Source organism: Lontra canadensis, unplaced genomic scaffold (genome assembly GCF_010015895.1).
Source record: "Lontra canadensis isolate GAN:19392208 unplaced genomic scaffold, GSC_riverotter_1.0 scaffold92, whole genome shotgun sequence".
In the NCBI taxonomy this organism is placed as follows: domain Eukaryota; kingdom Metazoa; phylum Chordata; class Mammalia; order Carnivora; family Mustelidae; genus Lontra; species Lontra canadensis.
Window position 1 is genome coordinate 4358839 of NW_022631086.1, and position 25728 is coordinate 4384566.

General features: G+C 45.7%; 2 protein-coding genes across 6 annotated transcripts in view; one reads left to right on the plus strand and one right to left on the minus strand.

Annotated features, from left to right (window-relative positions):
• Nucleotides 1-12186, plus strand: part of TIAM2 (TIAM Rac1 associated GEF 2) — a 110999-nt gene extending 98813 nt beyond the window's left edge. For all 3 annotated transcript variants that reach the window (XM_032836408.1, XM_032836409.1, XM_032836410.1), the window contains 9 exons: nucleotides 12-120; nucleotides 3702-3881; nucleotides 5388-5506; nucleotides 6432-6540; nucleotides 7177-7235; nucleotides 7880-7985; nucleotides 9028-9115; nucleotides 9464-9618; nucleotides 11062-12186. In XM_032836408.1, coding sequence (XP_032692299.1) covers nucleotides 12-120; nucleotides 3702-3881; nucleotides 5388-5506; nucleotides 6432-6540; nucleotides 7177-7235; nucleotides 7880-7985; nucleotides 9028-9115; nucleotides 9464-9618; nucleotides 11062-11615 — 1479 coding nt within the window. In that variant the 3' untranslated portion in view covers nucleotides 11616-12186. The remainder of the gene's footprint in view (nucleotides 1-11; nucleotides 121-3701; nucleotides 3882-5387; nucleotides 5507-6431; nucleotides 6541-7176; nucleotides 7236-7879; nucleotides 7986-9027; nucleotides 9116-9463; nucleotides 9619-11061) is intronic.
• TFB1M (transcription factor B1, mitochondrial) overlaps nucleotides 11629-25728 on the minus strand; it is a 72089-nt gene continuing 57989 nt past the window's right edge. The window contains exons 6-8 of one of the 3 annotated variants that reach the window (XM_032836420.1): nucleotides 15111-15238; nucleotides 12300-12585; nucleotides 11629-11737 (exon numbers count right to left, since the gene is read on the minus strand). In XM_032836420.1, the coding sequence (XP_032692311.1) occupies nucleotides 12342-12585; nucleotides 15111-15238 (372 nt within the window). In that variant the 3' untranslated portion in view covers nucleotides 11629-11737; nucleotides 12300-12341. Of the gene's footprint in view, nucleotides 11749-12186; nucleotides 12586-15110; nucleotides 15239-25728 lie in introns of those variants that run through there. The other 2 variants (XM_032836419.1, XM_032836418.1) reach the window with 2 other exon arrangements.

Here is a 25728-nt window from a genome sequence, read left to right on the forward strand (position 1 = left end):
TCCCCTTCTAGAAATTGCTCTTTTCCCTTGGAGGCTCTTTCCTTTATTACGCGGACCATTTTAAACTCTACAGTGGATTCTGTGCTAATCATATTAAAGTACAGAAGGTTCTGGAGCGAGGTAAGTTGCTCATACCTTTATAGTTGTGCCTTTTTTTTTCAGTTATTAAGAGTAAATTTGCATTTAATAAGTAGAAATAAGTGCAGTTTTAATGGATCATACTCTGTTCTTGACCTTTAAATTGACAGACATTAGAAGAAAAAATTGCTGGTTTATTTCAGTTTATTGGTAGCAATGAACACGTGTCCTAAGAGCAGAGATGTTTCTCAGCTATGTGTCACTCTGCTGTTAAATTACCTCTGGATTTTTTTTTCTTATTTTTTTTTTTTGCCAAATTCCCTAATCTAAAAACCGGGACCTCTAAGCTGGTGGGTGGGGATAGGAAAGAACGTATGCTGTTTTCTTCCTTTCTCCTTAACCGTCTTCGGCCCGAGGAACCACCGCAGACCCCACCACCACACTCCCTTTTTGATGGAACCAGGTAAACAGTTAAGAGCCCACATCCTGTCCCTGAAGCACCTTTCATCTCTCCACACTTTCAGCGTCTTCTTTCATTGGCTTTCACTGAAGCCTTTCGTTTTCTGGAAGCCCAGATAGACTCGTTGGGTGGACCTCTTCCCTCCGTGCGGACTGCTGACCCTGCTCTGCGGGCCAGGGGAGAGGCTGCGGGACAGAAGAGGCTGCGCATGCGCAGGCCCGCAGAGGGAGAGGCCGCGGGAGACGCCGCGCGTGAGGCCGCGCACGCGCGGTGCTGCAGCGGGAGGGCTGGAGGCCTTCTTCGGCAAGTGCACGGAGTGCCTGGGCTTTCAGTCCCGGGCCAGTCAGCCGGCCAAGCCCGCGCGGTGTATTTGAGGATCTGATGACAGCCGTGACCTTGTTCAGTAGGGAGCTTTGTGCCACTGTCACCATCCACTGCTCAAGGGCCTTGTGTGCTCCTGTCACACCGGATCAGGAATGCTGCCTCACCTGAAGCCGTCCTGTGGCTGAGGCAGCTTCCGCGGCCACGCGCCTGAGAGGAAAGCTCTCCAGTCTGGCTCTGTCAGGAGCGTTTCTGGCGCGTTCTTCGGCATCTCATTTCTGGTGGCGGGGACATGAGGGAAGGTGAGGGGTGCCGGCATGGATCCGTGGGCCGCGGGGCCCCTGGCGCCTGTGCGGCTCCCGCAGCCGAAGGCACCTTACGTCGGCCTGACGCGGCCCCAGAGCAGGTCACCGGGCCGCCGCCGCCGCCTCATTCTCTCACGGGAATGGGGGAGCCTGACCCGAACCTGCCACAGCCTCCGCCGGGAAGATGTCCTACGTTTCTGCACATCAGTCCTGCCGAGCTCCTAGTCCCTGGCCCTTGGCTGGGTTCTGAGAGGACTTTCCCCAGGGGCCTTGCTTCGGATCCCCAGGGATTGCGGACACCGGAGCCATACTGGGTGTCGCAGCCTGCCAGCCGCAAGGAAACCGCGCCGTTTGGCTCCTCAGAAAGGTTTCAGAGCAGGAGAAATCCGCAGGCCCACCTGAGGCCACCCCCACATTCAGCGGCCCCTGCTGGAAACCCAGAGCCTGATGCTCACCCGGATCCCCGCCCTTATCCCAGCACCCCCACACCCCCAGCTCTCCACTGCGCCTTCAGATTGGTCCTGCCATGCCCCTAGGCCCTAACCCTAACCGTATGTTGGGTTCTGAGGAGTGCGCCCCCAAAAGCCTGGATCCAAAGGCCCCGGGTTTGGGGACCTTGAGCACTACCAGAGGACTCCGCCTGCCACCCAGAAGGAAACCCTGGTCTTTGGAACTCCGGAAAGGATTCAGAGTAGGAGGAATCTGGAAGCCGCCTTAAAGCCACCCCGACATTCAGCAGCCCCGTAGACGACAACCCAGAGCCTGGCACTCACTCTTATCCAAGCCCTCAACGCTGCTCTCCATAAAGGTCGAATCAAAGCCGGCAGACAGGGCTTGCCATTCCCCTAGTCCCTAACCCTAACCTGGGGTTGGGTTTTGAGGGCTCCGTCCCCAAGAGTCTGGATCCAAAGCCCCAGGGACTGGGGAGCTTTGAGGAATACCCCTGGTCTCAGCCTGCCACCCAGGAGGAGGCCATTCCGTTTGGAACTCTCAGAAGCATTCAGAGTGACGGAAGTCTGTGTGCCCACTCCTGGCCACGTCCACATTCAGCGGGGCCCTGGACACAAACGCGGGATGGAAAGGACTTCCCCTGGGACTTGAGTGCCTTCTTTAGAATGACAGCGGGTCTCATGCATCGTTTTGATTTGCCAGCTCTCTGGAAGCCGGGGAACCCGGGCTCTCTTGTGACAGTGACAGTGGCCAATGTGTGGTACTTGTACTTTTTTAGTTGCATCAGCAGGGTGGTAGCAGCCAAGCTGAATTCCAGACCCCTTCCTCTGTCATGATACGGTTCCAGGTGGCACGAATAGGATCTGAGGGTTGCCCTTCAGAGTTTCTCTTTCAAAACCAGGCAGCAGTCTCCGCAGCTTCACAGAAGGCGTGTCGAGGTTTATTCCCGCACTCAGAGCATTTAGCCGGTTCCACTGAGGCAGCTCTGCCATTTGGTTTCAATATCGATCCTTAAAGTATCATAGAAGAACAGGTTCAAGGTTAAGAAATGGAGTCTTGAGGTGCTTCAGGGGAACAAGCAGCAGCCAAAATCTGTCTCCCTACTTGCTTAGACAAGAGATCTGACCCCCGCCAGCACTTCCTCAAGGAACACCTTCTTACTGACAGTAGAATTAAGGCCCACCAACGCTTTGCTCCGTTCTGAAGGATCATCCCACCATCCACTTTGGTGGTCACATTCAAAATGGCACATCATCTCCTAGAAGGTAGAGATTTTTGCCTTTGTGACAAAACCCCAAATAGGGGTATAATTTCATTCAAATTGGCTGAATTCCAAGAAGATGGTTAAGCAGTGTCAGCAGGTGGAATCCAAAGCAGTGACTGATGCATCCACTGACACTTTCTCAAAACTGAACGGGGTTGGGTTCCCAGGTGTCCCCGTCGTAAGGTCAGATGCTGGACACGGCCGGCTTTCCCTGCCCGTGGTGGTCTGAAGGTCACATCCGGCGGAATAGACTGGTCAGAGCTGTGGAGTCTCTGAAGCCTCGGAGAAGGCTGCAGTGCTTATCAACTTATTTTAAAAGAAAACAAGATAGTCCCTGCTGTATAGAAAATTAACAGTCCGTGCGAGGACAGTGGGGGCAAATTACTAGTTTATTTTGCTATAGGATTCTTTTGCAGCATAGGTGTAGGGTCTGGATGATACTGTTTTGTGGCTTTATGAATTGGTTGAAATTCACTTTTTAGGCACCTCTGACAGTCTCTCACGGGGTTGCATGTGAATATGCCCTGAAAGTCAGACATTCCTACATTTCAACTCGGTGTTCCTCTTGGGTGTAGAGACTGTGCTGTTATATAGAGAGCCTCGTAAACTCCCCTTTTCCATGGGACTTGCCCCCGAGCTGTGATGCTGAATCCGCGCTGACACCTGGGCGCCTGACCCTCTGAAGCATTTGCGTTTTTATAAAAAATGCCATTAGGAGGGCTGCAGAAGTGGATGAGCTAGGACTCCACTAAACACTAAATGAAGTAGGGTTTCATTTATCCTGCTGTGCTCTCCTAAGGGTCTTGTATCCCCCTGCTTGTAGCTAAAACTGATAAAGCCTTCAAGGCTTTTCTGGATGCCCGGAATCCCACCAAGCAGCATTCCTCCACCCTGGAGTCCTACCTCATCAAGCCGGTGCAGAGGGTGCTCAAGTACCCTCTGCTGCTCAAGGAGCTCGTGTCGCTGACGGACCACGAGAGCGAGGAGCACTATCACCTGACTGGTAAGAGCGTGGGCTGCGGCCACCGCCACGCGCAGAGCCTGCGAGGCCCCACTTCTCTTCCCTGCTTCGTTTCCCAGTCATAGACCTGCCTCCGTCCTGCAGTTCTTAAGCTTAGGTAGAATCTATGTGAAAATAGCCTTTAGATGACAGGATCCTTGGGCAAAATTATGTCATCAGAGGAGCACTGTTCCCCTCTGGAGGGATGATTCCGTTTTCATTTTTCAAAGAACATATTTGGGCTCAGAGAGGTGAAATCCGTTCCTTTGGGTCTCTTGGTTAGCACAACAGTGCTGCGGAGAATGGGGCCCATTTTCCTGCCCCCCTTCGGGAGGTTTTGTATTGCCGGCTGCCCCGCGCCGCTGCGGGATCCGCTGGGTGAGGCTCCACCTTGTGGGGACTTGAGAGCAGAGCCCAGGCCCGCAGCCCGGCCCCAGCGACAGTGGCGGAGGCCGGTCTGCTTCCGCACCCTCAGAAATTGCTGGCCCGAGATAGTTTGTCAGATACACAGAGCCCTTCAGATTGATCGTAGAGTATCCCTTAAAGGGATGCTTAGTAGTACTGAATAATGAACACTGAAAAGAGTGTTAATTAAACTGGCTCTTTTTCTCTGACAAGCATGTACTTTTGTATCATAAGTAACAAAGACCAACAAATTTTTTACATGTGACTTAAATTCAACAAGTAAACGATACAAATTATCATTAGTATGCAAATAATGTGAAAAGATCCTTTTTCACCAAGATGATGTTTATTTAAGTGGTTACAGATTGCCTTCCAAACTTGCCTCCAAGCTGAATTAAAATACCGAATCAGGAGAACAAAATACGAAAAATACTAAATTTATAGGTAACCTGAAATTGTGCTTTTTGACTGTGACAAAGTCCTTTTGTCCCTCACATGCCCAAGTAGAAAGTTACTAATAAGCACCGTGTATAATGCAAACGCTGCTCTGGCCATTAGGGGCATTTACGGAGACATGAGTAAGTTCTTGCTAACAAACTGTGTGGTTCACAGGTCAGTCACTGGCCTGGGAGGAGAGGCAGCATTTACAGGGAGGCACATAGCCAGTCACTCTTGGGTTTCGGTTCTGGCTCTATTCTTCATTTCTCTCTTTAGAAGTCTGGGAAAATACTTAATCCCTCTGCACCCCAGTTTCCTCATCTGTGAAGTGGGATTAATTACAGCTCCTCCAGTCACTGAGTTGCTGTGGGGATGAAATGAGATGATTAACATAAACCACCTGTTATAGTACCTGCCAAATTGAAGGTGCTCGATCAGCATTAGCTGTTACTATTAGTGATAATTTTTACCTGTGTTTTGCCTCATTTCAAAGAGAACTGGAGGTGGGAGATCATTCTACTTACAGTGGGCTGTGTGAGCCACACCTGAGTAATGCTTCTGTTAGTAAGAACTGGTCTTGAATCCTGGCTTGAATCTTGAGCTTTTTCATTATTGCTTTTGGTAGGACTTAAACAAAATTTATAAAAATGATTTCATATTTTTCAGAAGCACTAAAGGCAATGGAAAAAGTAGCGAGCCACATCAATGAGATGCAAAAGATCTACGAGGATTATGGGACCGTGTTTGACCAGCTAGTGGCAGAGCAGAGTGGAACAGAGAAGGAGGTCAGTGGGACTTCTGGATTCTGGGAGGCATTTGTTCGCTGCATCTATAGGTGGTCTCCAAACTAGGCCACTGTGTTCAGGCCCTCCTACAGGAGAATATGCCTTTTTTTTTTTTTTTTTTAAATCTTAGTGCTTGCAATAAACCATACCATTTAAGTATCAGTGGAACATAAAATTCCTTGTATTGGTTTAAGAATGTAATCTTACTTCACCTTAACATTGTATGAAAGTAAACAAGAAATATCACTAAGCTTATATCCCTACCTCCTCCTCCCTTTCCATGAGGCAGGACTCATCCCAGAGGTGGGCTCGTACATGGAGAGCTCGAGCTGACAGGGAGGCAATGGGAACTAGCAGGTAGAGAGAACCTGATATCTAACATCGGCAGCTACGTCCTTACTTACAGAACTAGTTGAAGTGGAATTTGACAATTTCTGTATTTTTCTTTTCTGGTTGATTACTAAACTAGAATCTTGAGCTTTTAAAGTCTATGTATAAGGAAACAGTTTCTGTAGAGAAGGCAAGAACAGAAAACAACTGGAGTTTAATTTTTTGTTACAGTTTCAGTGTTGGTCCTTTTTTCTTTGCAGGCATAGTATAGTTTATGGATCAGGAGATTGAATGTGCTAGAGCCTGAGGTCAATATTAATGAAGACACTTTGGATGGACCTCAATGTCCATTTACATATAATACGTACACTGAACCAAAATGCTGTTCTATTTCTGATTTTATTCAAAGTTCGATGCTTTGCTCATATTTTCAAAACCTATATACTACTTAAAGGCCCTATGTTTATGGGGGGCATAAAAATCCTATTTTGAATGTACTTGGAATCCTCATATATACGTATGTGATTCAGTGTCCAACATGAGACAGCGTGCCCCTGGGATCTCTCTCTCTTCATCTCCCGTTTTTATGATACAGGTAACGGAACTTTCCATGGGGGAGCTTCTGATGCACTCTGCAGTTTCCTGGTTGAATCCATTTCTGTCTCTAGGAAAAGCCAGAAAGGACCTTGAACTCACAGTGTTTGGTTAGTAGCCCATTTTGAAAGAATGTAAACTTAAAAAAGGCTGGTGAAAATGAAGATCTTTCTAGACCCACCAGTCCAGCTAACTCTTGGTTTTCAGAAGGAGTTAGAATCATTGCTGTAATGGCTTTTGACTTAACAGAGCCAGCCTCCAACTATTTAAAATGCTGTCGCTCTGCATACTCATTATCTTGTTCTCCCTTCTGCTTGGCTTAGTGTTTCTGGCCAAGTGTTACAGAAACAGATCTCCTGAGGCTATTTTGAAACCTGCTATCTTAATTGTTTGCTGCATTTCAAAATGTCTTAATTCTCACTAAGACCAATTATAGACTGTGTATTCTCATTGAGATGAACACCATGTCCTCAAATTTCAATAAAACAAAACAGGGATTTTTAAAAAATCGCCAAGACCTCCTTCAGATGATCACTTTTAAATAAGTAGATATTTCTGCATCATTGGCAATCTGATCGGAGGGAGAGCAGCATTTATCCCCTCCTGTGCTGGTATAGGGGGATCTTGGAGCATCATAAGCTTGAAGAGCTTTGTTCTATTAATAAACAATCTAAGTCTTAGTTCAACCTTGGAAGAAAGTTTGTACAAATAATAAAAGACTTTTCTTTTTCTTTTCCTTTCTTTAGTTTTTAAGAGAGCTGTCATACTGGTTTATAAAGAAAACTGCAAACTGAAAAAGAAATTGGTAAGACAAGAAGTGTATTTCATGAAAGCTACCTCCTCATGGCTCTGTCCTGTCAGTATTGATGCGAGATGCTCGCTCAGCAGCAGGGGTTCACTAGACTAACGGGACTTACTCCTGGGGTGACTAACCAAACCAGACCCTCGGGCTGTTTCTTATTCTCCCCACAAACAACGTCCGTTTTAAAAGAAGATTTATACAAATCCCCGTGCTGGGACCTACATAGAAAATCAGCTTCCATATCCCTGAAAGTGGCCCATGTTTGCACCATACATGTAAGAGACTACGTAACTTTGTTTTCAAACGACTTTTACCTTAGTTCAAAAAAAAAAAACAAAAAAAAACAGCTTAGCTTAGCTGTGGATACCACAAGCCATCAGAGTGATTACTGTACAGAAAGAATGAGGACACAGAAGGGTTGGTTCTCATTCTTGCTTGGTGTCTAGCCGTCTGCGCTCCCCAGACCGCAGCTCTGCTGTCCCACCTCCCCCCGCTTCCCCAACAGTCTGAGCTCTCCGAGAACTGGGAGCAGACCTGCACCCTGACCACTCACACAGCTGTAAAGAACTTCAAGTTTCGATTCCCTCCACATGTCTCTGGGTGAGAGCTTACTCTAACACTTTTCTCTGGGGGCTTTCCTGTTACAGCCCTCGAATTCCCGGCCTGCACACAGCTCTGCCGACTTGGACCCATTTAAATTTCGCTGGTTGATCCCCATATCCGCACTTCAAGTCAGACTGGGGAATACAGCAGGTAATTGTTTCCTGTGGTAGGATGTCAGGAAAAAACTTTTTTTCTAAGATTTTATTTGTCAGAGAGAGCACCAGCAGGGAGAGTGGCAGGCAGAGGGAGAAGCTGGCTCCCCAGAGCACGGAGCCTGATGTAGAACTCGATCCCAGGACCCTGGGATCATGACCTGAGCTAAAGGCAGATGCTTTTAACTGAGCCCCCCCCAGGCATCCCCAGGAACACACATTATAATGGTACTTATTTGCATTGTGGAATGAAAAACTAGGAAAGAGCCTTGGGAATAATTTCTGAGTTTTATTTTATAGGCAAAGGTCAAGAGAGGTTTTTTTTTTTTTTAAACTTTTAGAGAAAGTAAATGCCAAATTTGGCTTTTCTTTGCCAAGTATCTCTTGTGTCCTTATTTTTGCTATCAGTGGTTTTCAACACTTTTTCCTAATATCCTGATACCCTAAAATTTGTTAAACCAAGGACCATAAACCTAAATTTAAAAAATTCTGATACACCAGAAAATTCCTTAATATTAAACAATATTATACGTGATATTAGAAAACAAATTTCAACCTTGGAAAATTGCTGCGGTCCTTCTAGAATAACCATGTTCTGGAGACAATGCCTCTGGTGGCAGAAAGGACCGGCAGTCTAAGGCATGCAGCAATGCTCTGGGTCCATTTCATTTTTGTTTGAAGTGCTTACATTCCCCAAACCGGGACTGACTTTGGGCTGACCTGTTTGACCTCCAGGACCCGAGCACATCCTACGGTTCCTTTCAAAGAATACAATGAGTGGCATGGGGTTGACAAACAGGATCCATTTAATCTCTTTCCCAGAGAGCTGGAATCCAGGGCTAGGGAGAAAGCAAACGGAGATGGATGGAAAACTACCAGGAAATGTAGAAAGTAACTAAGAAGTCCTTTGATAACTATTTGTGAAAGTCATACATAGAATGAGACACAAAAGAAAATGAGGAGACTCGGGACAGGGAGTTTTTGACTTTTGAACTTGACATCTTTGGCAAAATTGTAGACCCTTGTTTCCTTTCACACAGGGACAGAAAATAATTCTGTATGGGAGCTGATCCATACAAAATCAGAAATAGAAGGACGGCCAGAAACCATCTTCCAACTGTGCTGCAGGTATTTCTGACTTCCAAAAAATTAGAGCCAATGGGAAAAAGAATTACGCTCTCTTAAAAATGGGAGTTTATTTTTAGTGCTCTCCTGAATTTTGATGACTTTGGGCTCTCACCCAGCCTCCCCCCCAAATGGCAGCTATGTCTGTAGTAGAATATGATTAAACATATATCCCCATCTTAGTGCTCAAAGGCGCTTCAAAAATGATCACTTTGCCTTTCGTAAGGGAGGAGACCAGATACACAGAGGCTGGGTGACTCGCTGTAGGGACGCGCCAGGTCCATCCCCGGGACTGCGGACACGAAGCACAGTGACTTGGGACCTAACTGTTTGCTCTTCCCTCCTCACCAGTGACAGCGAAAGCAAAACCAGCATCGTCAAGGTGATTCGCTCCATTCTGAGGGAAAACTTCAGGCGTCACATCAAGTGTGAGCTACCCCTGGAGAAGACCTGTAAGGACCGCCTGGTCCCCCTTAAGAACCGAGTTCCTGTTTCAGCCAAGTTAGGTGAGAACTTCGTGTTTATGCAGGAAATCATGGGCTTCTCTGTGTGTGCTGGTGACGCAGCAGTGAGTCATCGCTTTGTAGAGCACCGGGGCTGGGAGGGGGCTCTGTAAGCCCTGAAGCAGACACCCAGATCCACAGCGCTGTGTGAAGGTGGTGGCGATTTTATTTCCTTTTAAGAAACTTAAGGGACACCTCGGTGGCTCATTTGGTTAAGTGTCTGCCTTCAGCTCAGGTTGTGATCCGCAGGTCCTGGGATGGAGCCCTGTGTCAGGCTCCTGCTCAGTGGGGAAGGCTTTCTCCCTCTGCTCTGCTGCTCGCCCTACTTGTGTTCTCTGCCCCCTCTCGCTGACAAATAAGTAAACTCTTAAAAAAAAAAAAAAGAAACTGAAAATGCCTCTTGCTCCCACACCTTGTATAAACTATAACCACCCCCAACCCCAAGGCCTCATCTTACCAGCAGCCGATAGAATCTCTTCACTATCTTACTCTTTCTTCCACCGGGATGTGCAGGACTCCCAGGGCTTAGCTTGGCTTATTGCAGTTCTCCCAGAGCTCGGAAGAGCTCAAGGCGTCTAGAAAGCCAATACTTGACGACTTAAGATCAAGAAACCTTATATTTATTCTTACCCAGTCAATTAAGTCACCAAATCATACTTTCCTTAAACTTTCTGCCTGCTTTTAAAATTTCAGCTTAAACTCTCTGTATTAACTGTTTTGTTAATATCTTTGATCTTGTTTGTAGTCTTTAAATTATTTCTTTTTATTGGTCAGTGTGACCTCTTTCAAATTCACTGTATATATATTTTTTTCTATTGCCAAAATAAGCTGTAGCCATTGAAACTATACTGTTATTACACACACAAACACATCACAGCAGAGAGCTCCCCTTTTCCCTTTAACCCAAGAGAAAAGAATTAAACACACATGAATGATTAAATCGTTCCTATTAAACTCTGGAAGTTGGCTAGAAATTCCAGCAGAGACCGTTCTCATGAGTGATGAAGGGCATTTTTCTACTTTTAATGGAGCAGCAAGGGAAATAAGATGAGAAGGTAGGTGTAGAAATACGGCATAATCTTTGTTGTCCAATTTCAAAGTACTTTAGTGAAAGAAAGGGACCTAGATTTTATTAGTAGCTAAGAATCCTAGCCTTTGTAATAGCTTATAGCTTGTTGTCCTATCTAAACAATTGAGCTCTGGTAATAGGCCATCTAGAAACTCCAAATCATCCAATGTAAATTTCAAATAAACCTACGTAAAAACTTTCCACACTTGCAGTATCTGCTAGATTCCCCCCCACCCAAGTCCCAGGATTTGGTAACAGAAGTGAGAGGACGATGAAATCTTAATTAAGGTGATACATCTTATAATGTACATTGCAAGTATTAGGCATTGTACAGTCCGTTTCTCGATCACGAGGGAAACGCCCTTCTCTCATTGCAGCCTCCTCCAGGTCCTTAAAAGTCCTCAAGAATTCCTCCAGCAGCGAGTGGCCCGGCGAGGCCGGCAAGGGCAGCAGCTCGCTGGACTCCGACGAGGGCAGCCTGAGCAGCGGCACGCAGAGCAGCGGGTGCCCCCCGGCGGGGAGCAGGCAGGACTCCCTGCAGCAGCCCCAGCCAGGCCTGGCTGATCTGTCGGACAGTCTCCTCAAAGAGAGTGACATTCTGAGCGACGACGAGGACGACTACCATCAGACGCTCCAACAGGGCAGCCCTACCAAAGACATTGAAATTCAGTTCCAGAGACTTCGGATCTCCGACGCCCCGGATGCCAAGCCAGCCGACCAGCCCGACGCGGAGGGCCGACCCAAGGGGGAGCAGCCCAAGCTGGTGCGGGGGCACTTCTGCGCCATTAAACGGAAAGCCAACAGCACCAAACGGGACCGGGGAGCTTTGCTGAAGGCACAGATTCGTCATCAGTCCCTCGACAGTCAGTCTGAAAATGCCAACCTCGATCTCGGCTCTGTTCTACAGCGGGAGTTCAGTTCCAGAGTTTAACCTCGGTGGTCACCGAGGACTGTTTTTATGAAACAGAGGGCCACGGGCAGTTGTAGTCCAGTCTCCGGCCAGACGTGGGCTCCGCTGCTTGTTTCACTTTTAAACTGGTGGCCCCGTGGAAACTGCAAAAAAACTACTCATTATTGGGTTTTGTGCAGCATACATTTTCCCACAAAATAGTTGTAAAGATTTAAGTTATTTTAATTTATTGTAGATCAGAAAACTAGATTAAACTGATCAGAATCTGTAAATTACTTAGTTTATATCCCTTTTGAGCAGGTATCAAAATGACTTAGGATCCTTAAAATTGCAATCTATTTTAATTTATGTGGAAAAAGTCAGATGGGGGAGTTGTGATTAATAGCTTTTAAAAGGTCATTGTTTTTTTCCAATCCTCCGGGCATTTCCTTTGAGCTGTTAGTTTTTGCTTTATTTAAAGCATATTTATTTAAATGGGGGTGAGGGGCACAATGTGCAGATATTTCATTTTTGTAAGGTTGTAACAGATGCTGTTTATACTGAACATGTCATATCTATGCAGTATATATATTAAAAGAGAGCTTGTACTGTATCTTATTTGATTATATTTATTTTCTCTACCAAGCTGTACAGTAAAAGGGAAGGAAGTCGCATCTGGTAATCGCATTTTTATTGTCCTTCTGTAGAAGACAAGAGAGTACACACCTGAGCAGCTCAACACTGTGGAAAGCAACATTTGGTTTGCTGTTAGAGTCTGTGTTTCTCCTTGTCATCCTCTTTTTCCTGATTTTTGCTTTTATTTTGTTTGAGTTCTTCTCTGAAATTATAAGCAAAGAGGAGTGGGTCTTCATCACACATTTTTCGGTAAACGTCACACAGGCTCTTAAAATGTGAAACCGAGAGCTGGGTGGGTCGAAGGGTAGGGTCCACATCTGCCAGTTCTAACAGTTTTCCAGTGCTTTCCACGCGCTCAACCTCAGGGAATAACATTCTGAGGAAAGAAAATAATCAAAATTTTACTAAGGAATTCTGTAAATCAGAATGTTTCCTTCTACTCTCATTTGAAAATGACATTGTTTCGACAACTGAGAAGTGGAGGGAGTGGAGGAGGCAGCTGGAGTGACCTCGGGGCCCCAAGCCAACGGAGAAGGATTTTGATCGTGGCACCAGCCAACAGGTACAAAGGACCACTGAAGGCAGAACTCATCTGACCTGGGAGGTATGTCCACGAGGAAAAATGTCTTCCAAAGCTCAATCAATACAAGCACCTTTAAGGTTAAGTTTAAAGAAACATCTACTCAGTTGTATTCTTACAGAAATGTTAGATTTGCTTTGTATTTTAATAAGAAACTTATTTCTTGATTCTCTTAGCTTTTGTGACTGGTCACCCCCTAGGAATGACCTTTCTCTACAAAGTTTAAAAATAGGTGACATGAAAATGCAAACAGTTCCCTTTTTTAGATTTACCTTGCAGCATTTTTGCAACCGATTTGAAGTATGTATTTTAACTTTCATCTAACCAAGCAGATCACGGTTTTAAAGCGAGTAACACAACTGAATGACTGAAAGGCTGCAAAGCTACACCTGGATTTTCATTCTTTTCTCAAGAGTTGATGGCTCTACGGGGCGCACAGGTCATGGCCAGTGGAGATGGAGTTTTTCGTACAGGCTGCTGGTCCTCTCAGTAAGGAAGTGCACTGCATGTTCCCGATGGTGTCGGGTGAGTTGTGATCTCGGAGTTCAGGTTCCTGGCAAAGGGGGGGGGGGGAGCACTGTGTGGGTGTGTGTGATGGAAGGACACCATAGGTCTAAGCGGGGCACCCTATTTGGGGTCCCTCTCTGCACAAAGAACTGTGCATATGAGACGAAAGGGCCCATCACTTAAGGTGGAAACACCGGGGCCAGCTATGAGGCCCATTCCAGGATTTCCAAAAGTAGAATGTACTTTGTGATTTTTTTTCTCCCCCTCCATGAATCAGGGCCATCGTGTACAGCTGTGCAAGTCCCACCTGCGTGCAGGGTGAGCGTGAGCCGAAATCCAGCTCGGGTTCTACTCGTCAAATAACGCACATCCCGCTGGGGCGGTTACGTAATGCCATCCTTCCAACCGGCACCCAGACAGCCGGTGGCGTCCGTCACGGACTCTGCTCCAGTGTAAATCCTGGCCTAATTAGAGCCAGCAAATGGCAAGACAAGGATCTGACAGCAGTCAGCTCAAATCCTCCAGAATTTGTGTGGGCTGCAGGGGTTTCAGGATGTGGCTGCCTGCTTGAACCTAAAGTCATTCCACTTCAGGTTAAGGGGACACTTCATGGAACCAGAGAGAGAGCGGAGAGATGGGGCTTTTGTATAAAGGGGAGGTGGGATCAGAAGATGAGAAACGTGTGCCTAGGAAGCCAGATGCCTTTAACAGCTAGAGTTTGGCTATTATTAGATGGCAGCCTTTTAAAAACACATATCACACACGGCTTCCTGTCTTACTTGGGCCTAATTAGACATTTTCTTGGCCGAAAATATCACCGAGGTCATTTCAGGGCCTCTGGACGTGCGTGGGCCCTGACGCACCGCCTTCTGTCTGGGTTTCCAGACGGTGGCCGTGCACAGAGCAGGAAGCACGGCAGAGTGCAGGAGCCCCCACTACACACAAACACGCTTGCAGGAACACCTCGTGACGTCGTGCTGGCTGTCTCAACATCCTACCTGCTTCCTAGTTCCAAGTGTGTCCTTGAAAGAGATACAACAACTTGGTGGAAAGTGGCCAGTGAGTTAATCAACTGCCGAACGGACCCTCCATAGAGACCCTTAAATGATGGGTTCAGAGAGCTCCGTGCTGGGAGGGGAGGAGCCCAGAGAAGCCCTACACCTCTTCCATGTGGCTGTTCCTGCGCTAGATTCCTTACAATAACTCGATAAATGAAAATGTTTTCTTGAGTTCTGTGAGCTATTCTAGCGAAAGAGTGAACCTGAAGTGGCATGGGGTGGGGGGGTGTCAGAGAAGTGCCCATTTCGTGACCTGTGGGTCAGACACGTAAGCGCGCACACCCGTGACTAGCTGCTGAAGTGGGAGCAGTCTTGTGGCCCCGGAGCCCTTAACCGGTGGACTCTGTGCCACTCCGGGTAGTTCATGTCAGACTCGAACCGTAGGACCACTAGTTGGTGCCTAAAGACCTGGAGGAATTGCTGGTGCTGGAAAAACCACCACGCTACGGGGTCGGAAGTGCTGAGCCTCAGGACAGCTCGAGTGGTCCGCCCCGAGAACTCAAGGTCATTCTCAACCGCGCGAGTGTGTTTTTAGCTTGTGCTGATGCTAAAGCGAAACCTGCTGGCGGCCTCTGAGCTTAAAGCGGGACGTCGCCTTTCCCTCTGGGGCACTCAAGGTGTGCTCACCTCAGGATCTGCATGGCAAGTGACATTTACAGATAGCGTGAAGAATCCCCAAAACGAGGTTTTTAATCCTTAAAAGTGCTTAAGGGTTTTAGAAAGGGTGCCAGGGAAGGGCAGAGAAGGTGTTCTTACCCAAGCCCGCGGTAGCAGTACTTCCTCCGGAACTGAAACGCATTCTGAACCACCTTCTCCACCAGCTCGAAGGGCTGCTCGATCCTGGGCCGCACCAGCGGGGTGAAGTGCACCACGCCCACGTCCACCTTCGTGGCGAACAGACACGCATCATGTTGTGGCATGGCAGAACGGGACTAAACAACTCGTCTTTGTCAAACAGGCAGCTGGCGGTGGGCCGCGTGGTTCTCATAAACCCTTGCGCGGCCGTGAGCCGCCTCCGTCATCCCAGTCGCGTCTGCTCTGTAACGACCTCCATAGACCTGTGCTGGATGATCGCTCAATTTTATGATGTGTTTACAGTGGCCTTTAAGATCAATCCAAGTAATCATTAACGTCAGCAGGCAGCTAAGAGAGCATTCGAGTACTTTGCTTAGCTTTGGGATGCGGAAAAGCTAAGCCGCGGCAGCAGTTCTGGCTAAGCGGCCGGGCTTCCAAACGCAGAAGAGCCGCAGATGCCCCCCGGGGACCACTTAGTGCTAAACTCCCCGGAAAGGGAATCAATTAGGACACCACTTATTTTGGGTAGAGGCACTGATTAATCAGCCGGCCCAAATTCATGCCTGTCCTCTGCACGGCCACATCCCTTTCTGGGGGCGACATGAAATGTCCCCGGAGGCCCAGGCAGGATCAAACAGAAAGTGGAATCCCCCCCGCCCCCCGCCCCATGTCAACTGTATGAGTGGTGAACTAGCACTAGCTGTTGAGATTCTTTAATTATCAGAAAATAAGCCTTTTAAGGCATATCTGTTAACAGATTTATACCCTTAGTCTAAAAATGGACTCGTGGTAATTCACAAGTCTATGTTCAGAATAACAAAGGAACAGTATTGCAAGTAAAGACAAAGGAGAAACGGAGTCAGAGCCGTTACCACACACAAAATGCTGGACAGAGCCTATGGGCTAATGAATGGGAAGTCTGTTCCTGATTTACAAAAGCCTTAGTCTCTAAGGAGTTGTTAAATTTGCTACTTAGAACATCACACAGACTCTACAAAGGCTAAGTACGTACAGCAACTGGTGCAGTAGGGGGTCGCACCACTGCTTTTCAGAAGGAATTCACTCCATTTTTAAAATTCCACAGGGGTTATCTTGTTCTCTTGCTTCTAAAAATCCTTGTGGCTATCAAACTCCTTAAAATCAGCCTGTCCTACATGAGAATGGGAGTGCGTTCAGTTTCTCGATTTTAGGGTGTTGGAAAAGTACTTGTGTGTGATGTGTGGACAAGAAAATGAAGACATGCCCGGCACCAGGGGGCCTGGACAGGCTTTTTGAAGAGAAGCCAGTGGGGTTTCTCCTGCTGCCTTGACTTACTCTTTCCTTGAACAATCACTGATCCCGTCCCTAATGTCTCGGATTAGCTACGGCGCACCTGCGGGATACCTAGAGGAGGCCCATGGGAGGCTGCTGAGGGCGGCCTCGGCTGCAGAGTGAAGACCGCCAGCAGAGCGGCCCTTCCACACCGACTCCCCGAAATATCCATCAGCCTTCAGGCTGCTTTAGTGGAATAGTAGTTACTACACTTCAGAGAGTGACTATCTGTAATGTTAAATGTTCTCATTAAATTTTAATAGTTTCTCAAATTGTGTTCTGTGTGTTGCTTCATCAGTTTCTCCGAATTCAGTAACGAGTACTTGTACAGGAAGTGAGGTGCTCGGTTAACAGGCCAGGACCTTCTGTGGACTGGCACAAACCACCACCAGGCACCAGGCTCCAGGGGTCTGCGAGAGGCACTGAGGAGGCTAAGGTGGCCTCTGGGTTTCGGTGGAGTGGACAGGAGCATGGCAGTGAACAGGAAGAAAATCCGGCTTCCTCTGAAAGTGTTTCTGTGACAGGAAAAGAGCTCGCGTGTGGAGGACGGAGGAAGAAGCTGCCCCGGGTCAACGATAATGACTTTAAATGTCAAAGACTCTGCTCACGAACTCTGAAACATCCATCCCCACCTTTCCTCCTATTGATCTAGAACACAGACCTGAATCCAGATGTCCAGGAAGGTTCTAGGCCTCGCCCTGCCCCATCACTCTACACCTCTCCATGCTACTTCCCCCATTGGAGCCTACTGGCATGGCATCTGGTGCCTGCCCCCTACTCTGCCGCCCTCCACGACAACTCTCCGCCCATTCTTCCCCTTTACAACGGAATTCTTCACAGGCACCCGGTGTGATCCAACAGCTTCCCATTCTCCAAGGAAGCTACTCTTTTAGCGAGATAGGATACAATTTGAGCCCCCGCTAAGCCCAGGCCATGAAATATAAAAACTACATACTGTTCAAGTATTATCAAGGACAAAGGCTCAAATACAGGGTTAGATACAATCTCCTTCAGAAATTGCCACTTCCAGCTTTTTTGGATTTTAAAATTTGGCCTCTCTATTTGCCTGATTTTATTCCTTTGAGATAAGACTGGTGTTTGCAAATACAGGAAATGTCTCGCATTTGCTTTAGATAAAGTTCTTGAAGCCGCGTACGAACACAGCTGCACCCTATGTTAACTGCAGCGGCCTTCTGAAGTTGGGATGTAATTTGGTTACCCAATTAGGTTGGCTACAGTATATCCCAGCTTCAAGAAAACACCTGCTCACCCTCTGATCCAATACCGTTCCCATTTAGCGGAAGGACCCTGAGAAACTCAGTGTGAAAATGACTACTCCCACAGTGTGTCCTGCTTCTCTGGGAAACCTCCTGTACTCTTCTCTACTCCTGACCCCAAAAGCACTTTTCAGTGCTTTTGAATGATGGAGCCCATTTTCTCTTGAAATACAGGAAAACTGCTTGGTAACTAGGGTAACAGATAAAAAAAAAATGCTTTTTACTTATAATTGAATGCTTATTTAAAAATTGCAACCATTATTTTTGCTTCCCTCAATTTTAACTCCCTTAAAGGGTTCCCTTACTAAAAAAGAAATCAGTATATATAGGCACCAGATGCACTTAAAAATTCTATTTTAATGTTGTCAGCCCCTTTCTAAACTCAAGTCTACTGGTATACCCAAATGACCTTCTAAAACTTCAAATTAAAGGATTTATAGCGAATTTAACTATTTGCCTCTCAAATCCGCTCTATTATCAATGTTGTACCACGCTGAGATTGTTTCCCAACACTGGCAGCCGTGGCTACAAAAGGCGTGAGGCAGCAGTTCCATTTTGCAGGCCCGCGTGTCTAGGGCGTGACTGCTTACGAGCTCAGAGCTCATAAGAGACTCTGGACTCCTAAGAGACCTGGGATAAGAAGCTGTTCAACCTCCAGCCTCCGATACTGCCAACTTGGATCGAGTCAACGAGAGAAACGAGAACGCTGAAGAACGGGCAGTCAGTTCCTGACCGAGAACCGTAATACGCCCAAGAGCTAAATAACCACCCACGTGAAAAGACACAGGCACAACCGGGGCCACAAGCTAAGAAAGGGTCTTCAACACTTCCCCTGGCATTCACGACCATTGAAGGACAATCCCGCGGAAGGAAAAATCATTAGGAAGCTACAGTTTATAATCAGCTGAACTGAAACCATAACTGGGAAAGGCTAGAAGGGTGAGAAGGACAACAAAATAATCGATAAGGCTTCAGGAGTGAGAAGAATTTTCCAAGCTCAAGGTGGCACAGTCTAGGACTCGTTTAGATGGGATTGGAAAGGGTGTGGCTGCATCTGCGACGCCCGGGAGCACCTGAGGTTTGGGAGAAGCACATTCAGGGTCCGGTGAAATGACAAGAGCAAGGTGGGCACCCTCGTGGATGCCGCGGTCCTGCACCCACCAGAGTCTGACTCTTCAGGTGCCTACACCAAGCTAATGACAGCCTCCAGTTACAACTGCCCCGGACACGAGTAACAGAGCGGCAAGTCACTAAAGTCTGGGATACTCGAATTACATGTTTTGTAGAAAAACCATCACAAATATGAATGTACATCAAATTTCCTATAACTGGTTTATTCTGCCTGTAATCTTTGTCCTAGACCCAACTTAAGGACAGAATTTCCGTTTTAAAACCTTAAAATGCAAACACTTTGATAGCATCCCGTATGTACTCAACATGGGCTAAAAACACGGTTCATGCCAACACATTTTTCTTTAAAGCTTAGAATTTGTATTTCCTATAGCAGTATTTCTCCATAAGTTCTACCCCACCTTTTCTCCCTCCTATAGATTTTTGAATGGTTTTTCTCTTTCCTCAGAATCACGAAATAGTCACAGTACTTCCCCCTCCGAGCCCAAGTATGTAAGAGACTAGAGCATGGCAGCGAGCTGAGAGCACGATGAAGAACGATCCCGAGAGGCCCACAGGAGGGGAGCAGACAGAGAAAGCATCTTATGGTATAAATTATGCATGTAAACGTATGCACAGAAGTAAATGCATGCAAACTGTGCATATTAGTAACAACAGCAGCAAGGTGAGTCAGGGTCCCTTGGGCCCAAGATAAGGAAACAATTTTAGGGAGGTGAATGCTTAATTCACCCTCACAAGAGGGACAAGAACTATCCAACGTCAGATTAGAGTTCTCTGTTCTATTTAACCTGGAGTTCCTGGATGATCACTGAACCCACGACCTTCCCCATAAACCCTGACTTTGCTGTTTGTGAAAGAGCAGCAGGTGGAGGTGTCCTGCTCCCGCTGGGGCCACAGGTGGTAGCCCCGGGCAATCACGAGGCCCGGCCTCTGCTTTCACAGGCCCAGAGACCGCAGCACCTCAGAACGATCTGTCCCCAGGGAGACTTTCAATCTAGGCGGACTCACAAGCACCGAATAAATACTGCTGCCATGAAAAATATTAATATTTAAAGATTCATAAATGAACATGGATGCAAACATACTAACTCATAAGGAGCCATAACTGCCAAAGAGACTAGACGCAAACTCAAGTTGCCCTGTCAGTACCTTCCTTTCCTATATGCAAACTACCTACAAAAGGAGCTCTATTAGGATCAGAGGCCGTGCAGCACCATGGAATGGGAGCAAGTATGCACACACTGGTGGTCGTAATGGGCACGGACCCGTCATGGCCAGCCGGAGGGCCTGACTACTCGCTGGCACAGGCACTGCTGGATTCTCCGCACCACGTGCTTCAAGCGCCCACACCAGCGTTCCTTAGGCTGAGGTACTTGTTCTTTCAATGTACTCATGCTGTCCTGCCTTTTTTTTTTTTTTTTAAGATTTATTTGACAGAGAGAGATCACAAGTAGGCAGAGAGCCCAAAGTGGGGCTTGATCCCAGGACCCTGGGATCATAACCTGAGCCGAAGGCAGAGGCTTAACCCACTGAACCACCCAGGTGCCCCTGTCCTGCTCTTCTTGTTTCTGACTTGAAAGATATTCTGTCCTTTTAAAGGTGGATTCTACAGCTCTGGGATTAAACCCTCTACATGCTTATTTTACTTTTTAACTCATGGAAGTCTGGGGGTGCCTCAGGGTCTTCCCTATGTATCACCAGAGAGAAAAAAAAAATAGGATGACAAAACTGAATAACTGGGGTCCCAGAAGAAGAAGAAAGAGAGGGGCAGAAGGTATATTGGGGCAAATTATAGTAGAGAATTTCCTTAATTTGGAGAAGGGAACAAGCATCAAAATCCAGAAGGCACAGAGAATCCCCCTCAAAATCAATAAAAATAGGTCCACACACTATCATCTAATACTAAAACTTACAAGTCTCAGTGACAAAGAGAAAATCCTGAAAACAGCATGGAACAAGAGGTCTATAACATACAACAGTAGAAATATTAGATTGCCAGCAGGCCTATCCACAGATACCTGGCATGATATATTCAGAGCACTACACGAGAAAAATATGCAGCCAAGAATACTATATCCAGCTAGGCTGTCGTTGAAAATAGAAGGAGAGATAAAAAGCTTCCAGGACAAACAAAATTTAAAAGAATTTGCAAACACCAAAACAGCCATACAGGAAATACTGAAAGGGGTCCTCTAAGAAAAGAGAGAGCCTAAAGGTAACAGACCATAAAGGAACAGAGACAATATACAGTAACAGTCACCTTACAGGCAATACAATGGCACTAAATTCATATCTTTCAATAGTTACCCTGAATGCATATGGGCTAAATGCCCCAATCAAAAGACACAGGGTATCAGATGGATAAACAAGACCCACGGATACTCTGTCTACAAGAAACTCATTTTAGACCCAAAGACACCTCCAGATTTAAAGCAAGGGGGTGGAAAACCATTTACCATGCTAATGGACATAAGAAAGCTGGGGTGGCAATCCTGATTTCAGATCAATTAGATTTGAAGACAAAGACTATAATAACAGATGAGGAAGGACACTATATAAGGGTCTGTCCAACAAGAAGATCTAACAATTTTAAACATCTATGCCCCTAACATGGGAGCAGCCAATTATATAAACCAATTAACAACAAAATCAAAGGAACACATCAACAATAATACAACAGATAGTAAGGGACTTTAACACCCCTCTTACTGAAATGGACAGATCATCCAAGCAAAAGATCAACAAGGAAATCAAGGCTTTAAATGACATGCTGGACCAGATGGACATCACAGATATATTCAGAACATTCCATCCCAAAACAGAATACACATTCTTCTCTAGTGCATATGAAACATTCTCCAGAATAGGTCACATCCTGGGTCACAAATCAGGTCTCAACTGGTACCAAAAGATTGGGATCATTCCCTGCATATTTTTAGAATGTTTCAATGCTCTGAAGCTAGAAGTCAATCACAAGAGGAAAGATGGAAAGAACTCCAATACATGGAGGCTAAAGAGCATCCTACTAAAGCATGAATGGGTCAACCAGGAAATTAAAGACGAATTAAAAAAATTCAAAGGAACAGATGAAAATAAAAACAGAATTGTTCAAAATCTTTGGGCCACAGCAAAGGCGGTCCTGAAAGAAAGTATATAGCAATAACAAGCCTTTCTCAAGAAATAAGAGAGGTCTCAAATACACAGCCTAATCCTACACCTAAAGGAGCTGGAGAAAGAACAGCAAAGAAAGCCTAAACCCAGCAGAAGACGAGAAATAATAAATATCAGAGCAGAAATCAATGAAATAGAAACCAAAAGAAGAGTAAAACAAATCAACAAAACTAAGAGCTGGTTCTTTGAAAGAATTAATAAGATTGATAAACCCCTGGACAGACTTATCAAAAGAAAAGAGAAAGGACCCAAATTAATAAAATCAAGAATAAAAGAGGACAGTCATCACAACCAACACCAAAGAAATACAAACAATTATAAGAACATATTATAGGCAAATATACGCCAGCAAATTTGACAATTTGTAAGAAACGGATGCATTCCTAGAGGCATATAAACTACCAAAACTGAACCAGGAAGAAACAGAAAACCTGACAGACCCATAACCTGTGAGGAGATTGAAGCAGTCATCAAAAATCTCCCAACAAACAAGATACCAGGGCCAGACAGCTTTCCAGAGGAACCCTACCAAACATTTAAAGAAGAATTAATACCCATTCTCCTGAAACTGTTCCAAAAAATAGAAGAGGAAAACTTCCAAACTCATTTTATGAGGTCAGCATTATCTTGATCCCAAAACCAGACAAAGACCCCAATCAAAAAGGAGAATTACAGATCAATAACCTTGATGAACACGGATGAAAAAATTCTCAGCAAAATACTAGCCAATAGGATCCAACATTACATTACAAGGAATATTCACTATAACCAAGTGGGATTTATTCCTGGGCTGCAAGGTTGGTTCAACATCCGCAAATCCATCAATGTGATACAATACATTAATAAAAGAAAGAACAAGAAGCATATGATACTTATTCTCAACAGATGCTGAAAAAGCCTTTGACAAAGTACAGCATCCTTTCTTGATCAAAACTCTTCACAGTGGAGGCACAGAGGATACATACCTCAATATCATAAAAGCCATCTATGAAAAACCCACAGGAAATATTCTCAATGGGAAAAAAATGAAAGCTTTTCCCCTTAAGGTCAGGAACACAGCAGCAATGTCCACTATCCCCACTGCTATTCAACATAGTACTAGAAATTCTAGCCTCAGCAATCAGAAGACCAAAAGAAATAAAAGGCAACTGAATCGGCAAAGAAGTAGTCAAACTCTCACTCTTTACAAATGATATGATACTTTATGTGGAAAACCCAAAAGACTCCACTCCAAAACTGCTAGAACTCATACAGAAATTCCATAAAGTGTCAGGATATAAAATCAATGCACAGAAATCAGTTGCATTTCTATATACCAGCAGAAATTAAGGAGTCGATCTCATTTACAAATGCACCCAAAACCATAAGACACCTAGGAATAAACCTAGCCAAAGAGGCAAAGAATCTGTACTCAGAAAACTATAAAGTACTCATGAAAGAAATTGAGGAAGACACAAAGAAATGGAAAAATGTTCCATGCTCCTGGACTGGAAGAAAACATACTGTGAAGATGTCTATGCTACCTAAAGCAATCTACACATTTAACGCAATCCCTACCAAAATACCATCCATTTTTTTCAAAGCAGAGGAACAAATAATCCTAAAATTTATATGGTACCAGAAAGACCCGAATAGCCAGAGGAATGGTGAAAAAGATCAAAGTTGGTGGCATCACAATTCCAGACTTCAAGCTACAAAGCGGCAATCATCAAGACAGCATGGTACTGGCAGAAAAACAGACACATAGATGAATGGAACAGAATAGAGCGCCCAGAAGTGGATCCTCAACTCTCTGGTCAACTAATCTTCGACAAAGCAGGAAAGAATGTCCAATGGAAAAAAAGAGTCTCTTCAACAGATGGTGTTGGGAAAACTGGACAGCCACATGCAGAAGAGTGAAACTGGACCATTTCCTTACACCACACAGAAAAATAGACTCAAAAGGGATAAAAGACCTCTATGGTAAGACAGGAATGCCTCAAAATCCTTGAGGAAAACACAGGCACCAACCTCCTTGACCTCAGCTGCAGCAACTTCTTCCCAGAAACATCAGTAAAGGCAAGGGAAGCAAGGGCAAAAATGAACTACTGGGACCTCATCAAGATCAAAAGCTTTTGCACAGCAAAGGAAACAGTCAACAAAACCAAAAGATAACTGACAGAATGGGAAAAGATATTTGCAAATGACATATCAGATAAAGGCTAGTATCCAAAATCTAGAAAAGAATTTACCAAACTCAACACGGAAAGAATAATCCAATCAAGAAATGAGCAGAAGACATGAACAGACATTTCCGCAAAGAAGACATCCAGATGGCCAACAGACACATGAAAAAGTGCTCCACATCACTCGGCATCAGGGAAATACAAATCAAAACCACAATGAGAGACCACCCCACACCAGTCAGAATGGCTAAAATTAACCAGTCAGGAAATGACAGATGTTGGCAAAGATGCAGAGAAAGGGGAACCCTCCTACACTATTGGTGGGAATGTAAGCTGGTGCAGCCACTCTGGAAAACAGTATGGAGGTTCCTCAAAAACTTGAAAATAGAGCTACCCTACGACCTAGCAATTGCACTACTGGGTATTTACCCTAAAGATATAAATGTAGTAATCCGAAGGGGCAGGTGCACCTGAATGTTTATGGCAGCAATGTCCACAACAGTCAAACTATGGAAAGAACCTAGATGCCCATCAACAGATGAATGGATAAAGAAGATGTGGCATATATATGCAATGGAATACTATGCAGCCGTCAAAGGAAACGAAATCTTGCCATTTGCAATGATGTGGACGAAACTAAAGGGTATTACGCTGAGTGAAATAAGTCAATCAGAGAAAGACAATTATCATATGATCTCTCTGGTATGAGGAATTAGAGAGGCAGGGTGGGAGGCTGTGGGGATTAGGGCAGGAAAAAATGAAACAAGATGGGATCGGGAGGGAGACAAACCATAAGCAACTCAATCTCAGGAAACAAACTGTGGGTTGCTGGGGGGTGGGAAGGAGGGATAGGGTGGCTGGGTGATGGACACTGGGGAGGTTATGTGCTACGGTGAGTGCTGTGAAATGTGTAAGCCTGGTGGTTCAGAGACCTGTACCCCTGGGGCAAATAATACATTATAAGTTAATTAAATAATAAAATGTTGCCTCCTCTGAAAAAAAAATAAATAAGAAACACAGGAACGCACCGCACGCAGTGCCCTAGAGTGTGGGCTGGGGCTGGAGGCAGGAGACCTAGCTGGGTAGGAGAGAGAGTCATGCAAGGAAGCCAAAGAGGAACAAGGAAAGAGGAAGGTCAGGCCTAAACTGGGGATCCTCACGCACCTTCTCAGATACTGCTACCAAATGAGGATGTTAAAAAAAAAAAACAAAAACCCACCACGTCCTGCTGTTCAAAGTAATGTGCAAGGAGGGGCAAGAGTGAGGCCCAACAAATACGTACTTATACCACCTGTGAGACTGACAAAATCAGACCCATATGCAAGTGTCGCCACAAAATCCAAGGAGTCTAAATATTCTAAAATAATGTGAGGAGGGCAGAAAACACGTCCCAAGATCCTTTCTCATAAAGACATAAAAAGGAGAAACCAAGCATCAACTAAGGTAACCGATACTAAACGAACCCGAGTGTCCCCTTACCCACGGCTGGCTTCGTGTGCCTGCGGTTTCCCCCAGTCAGCACAG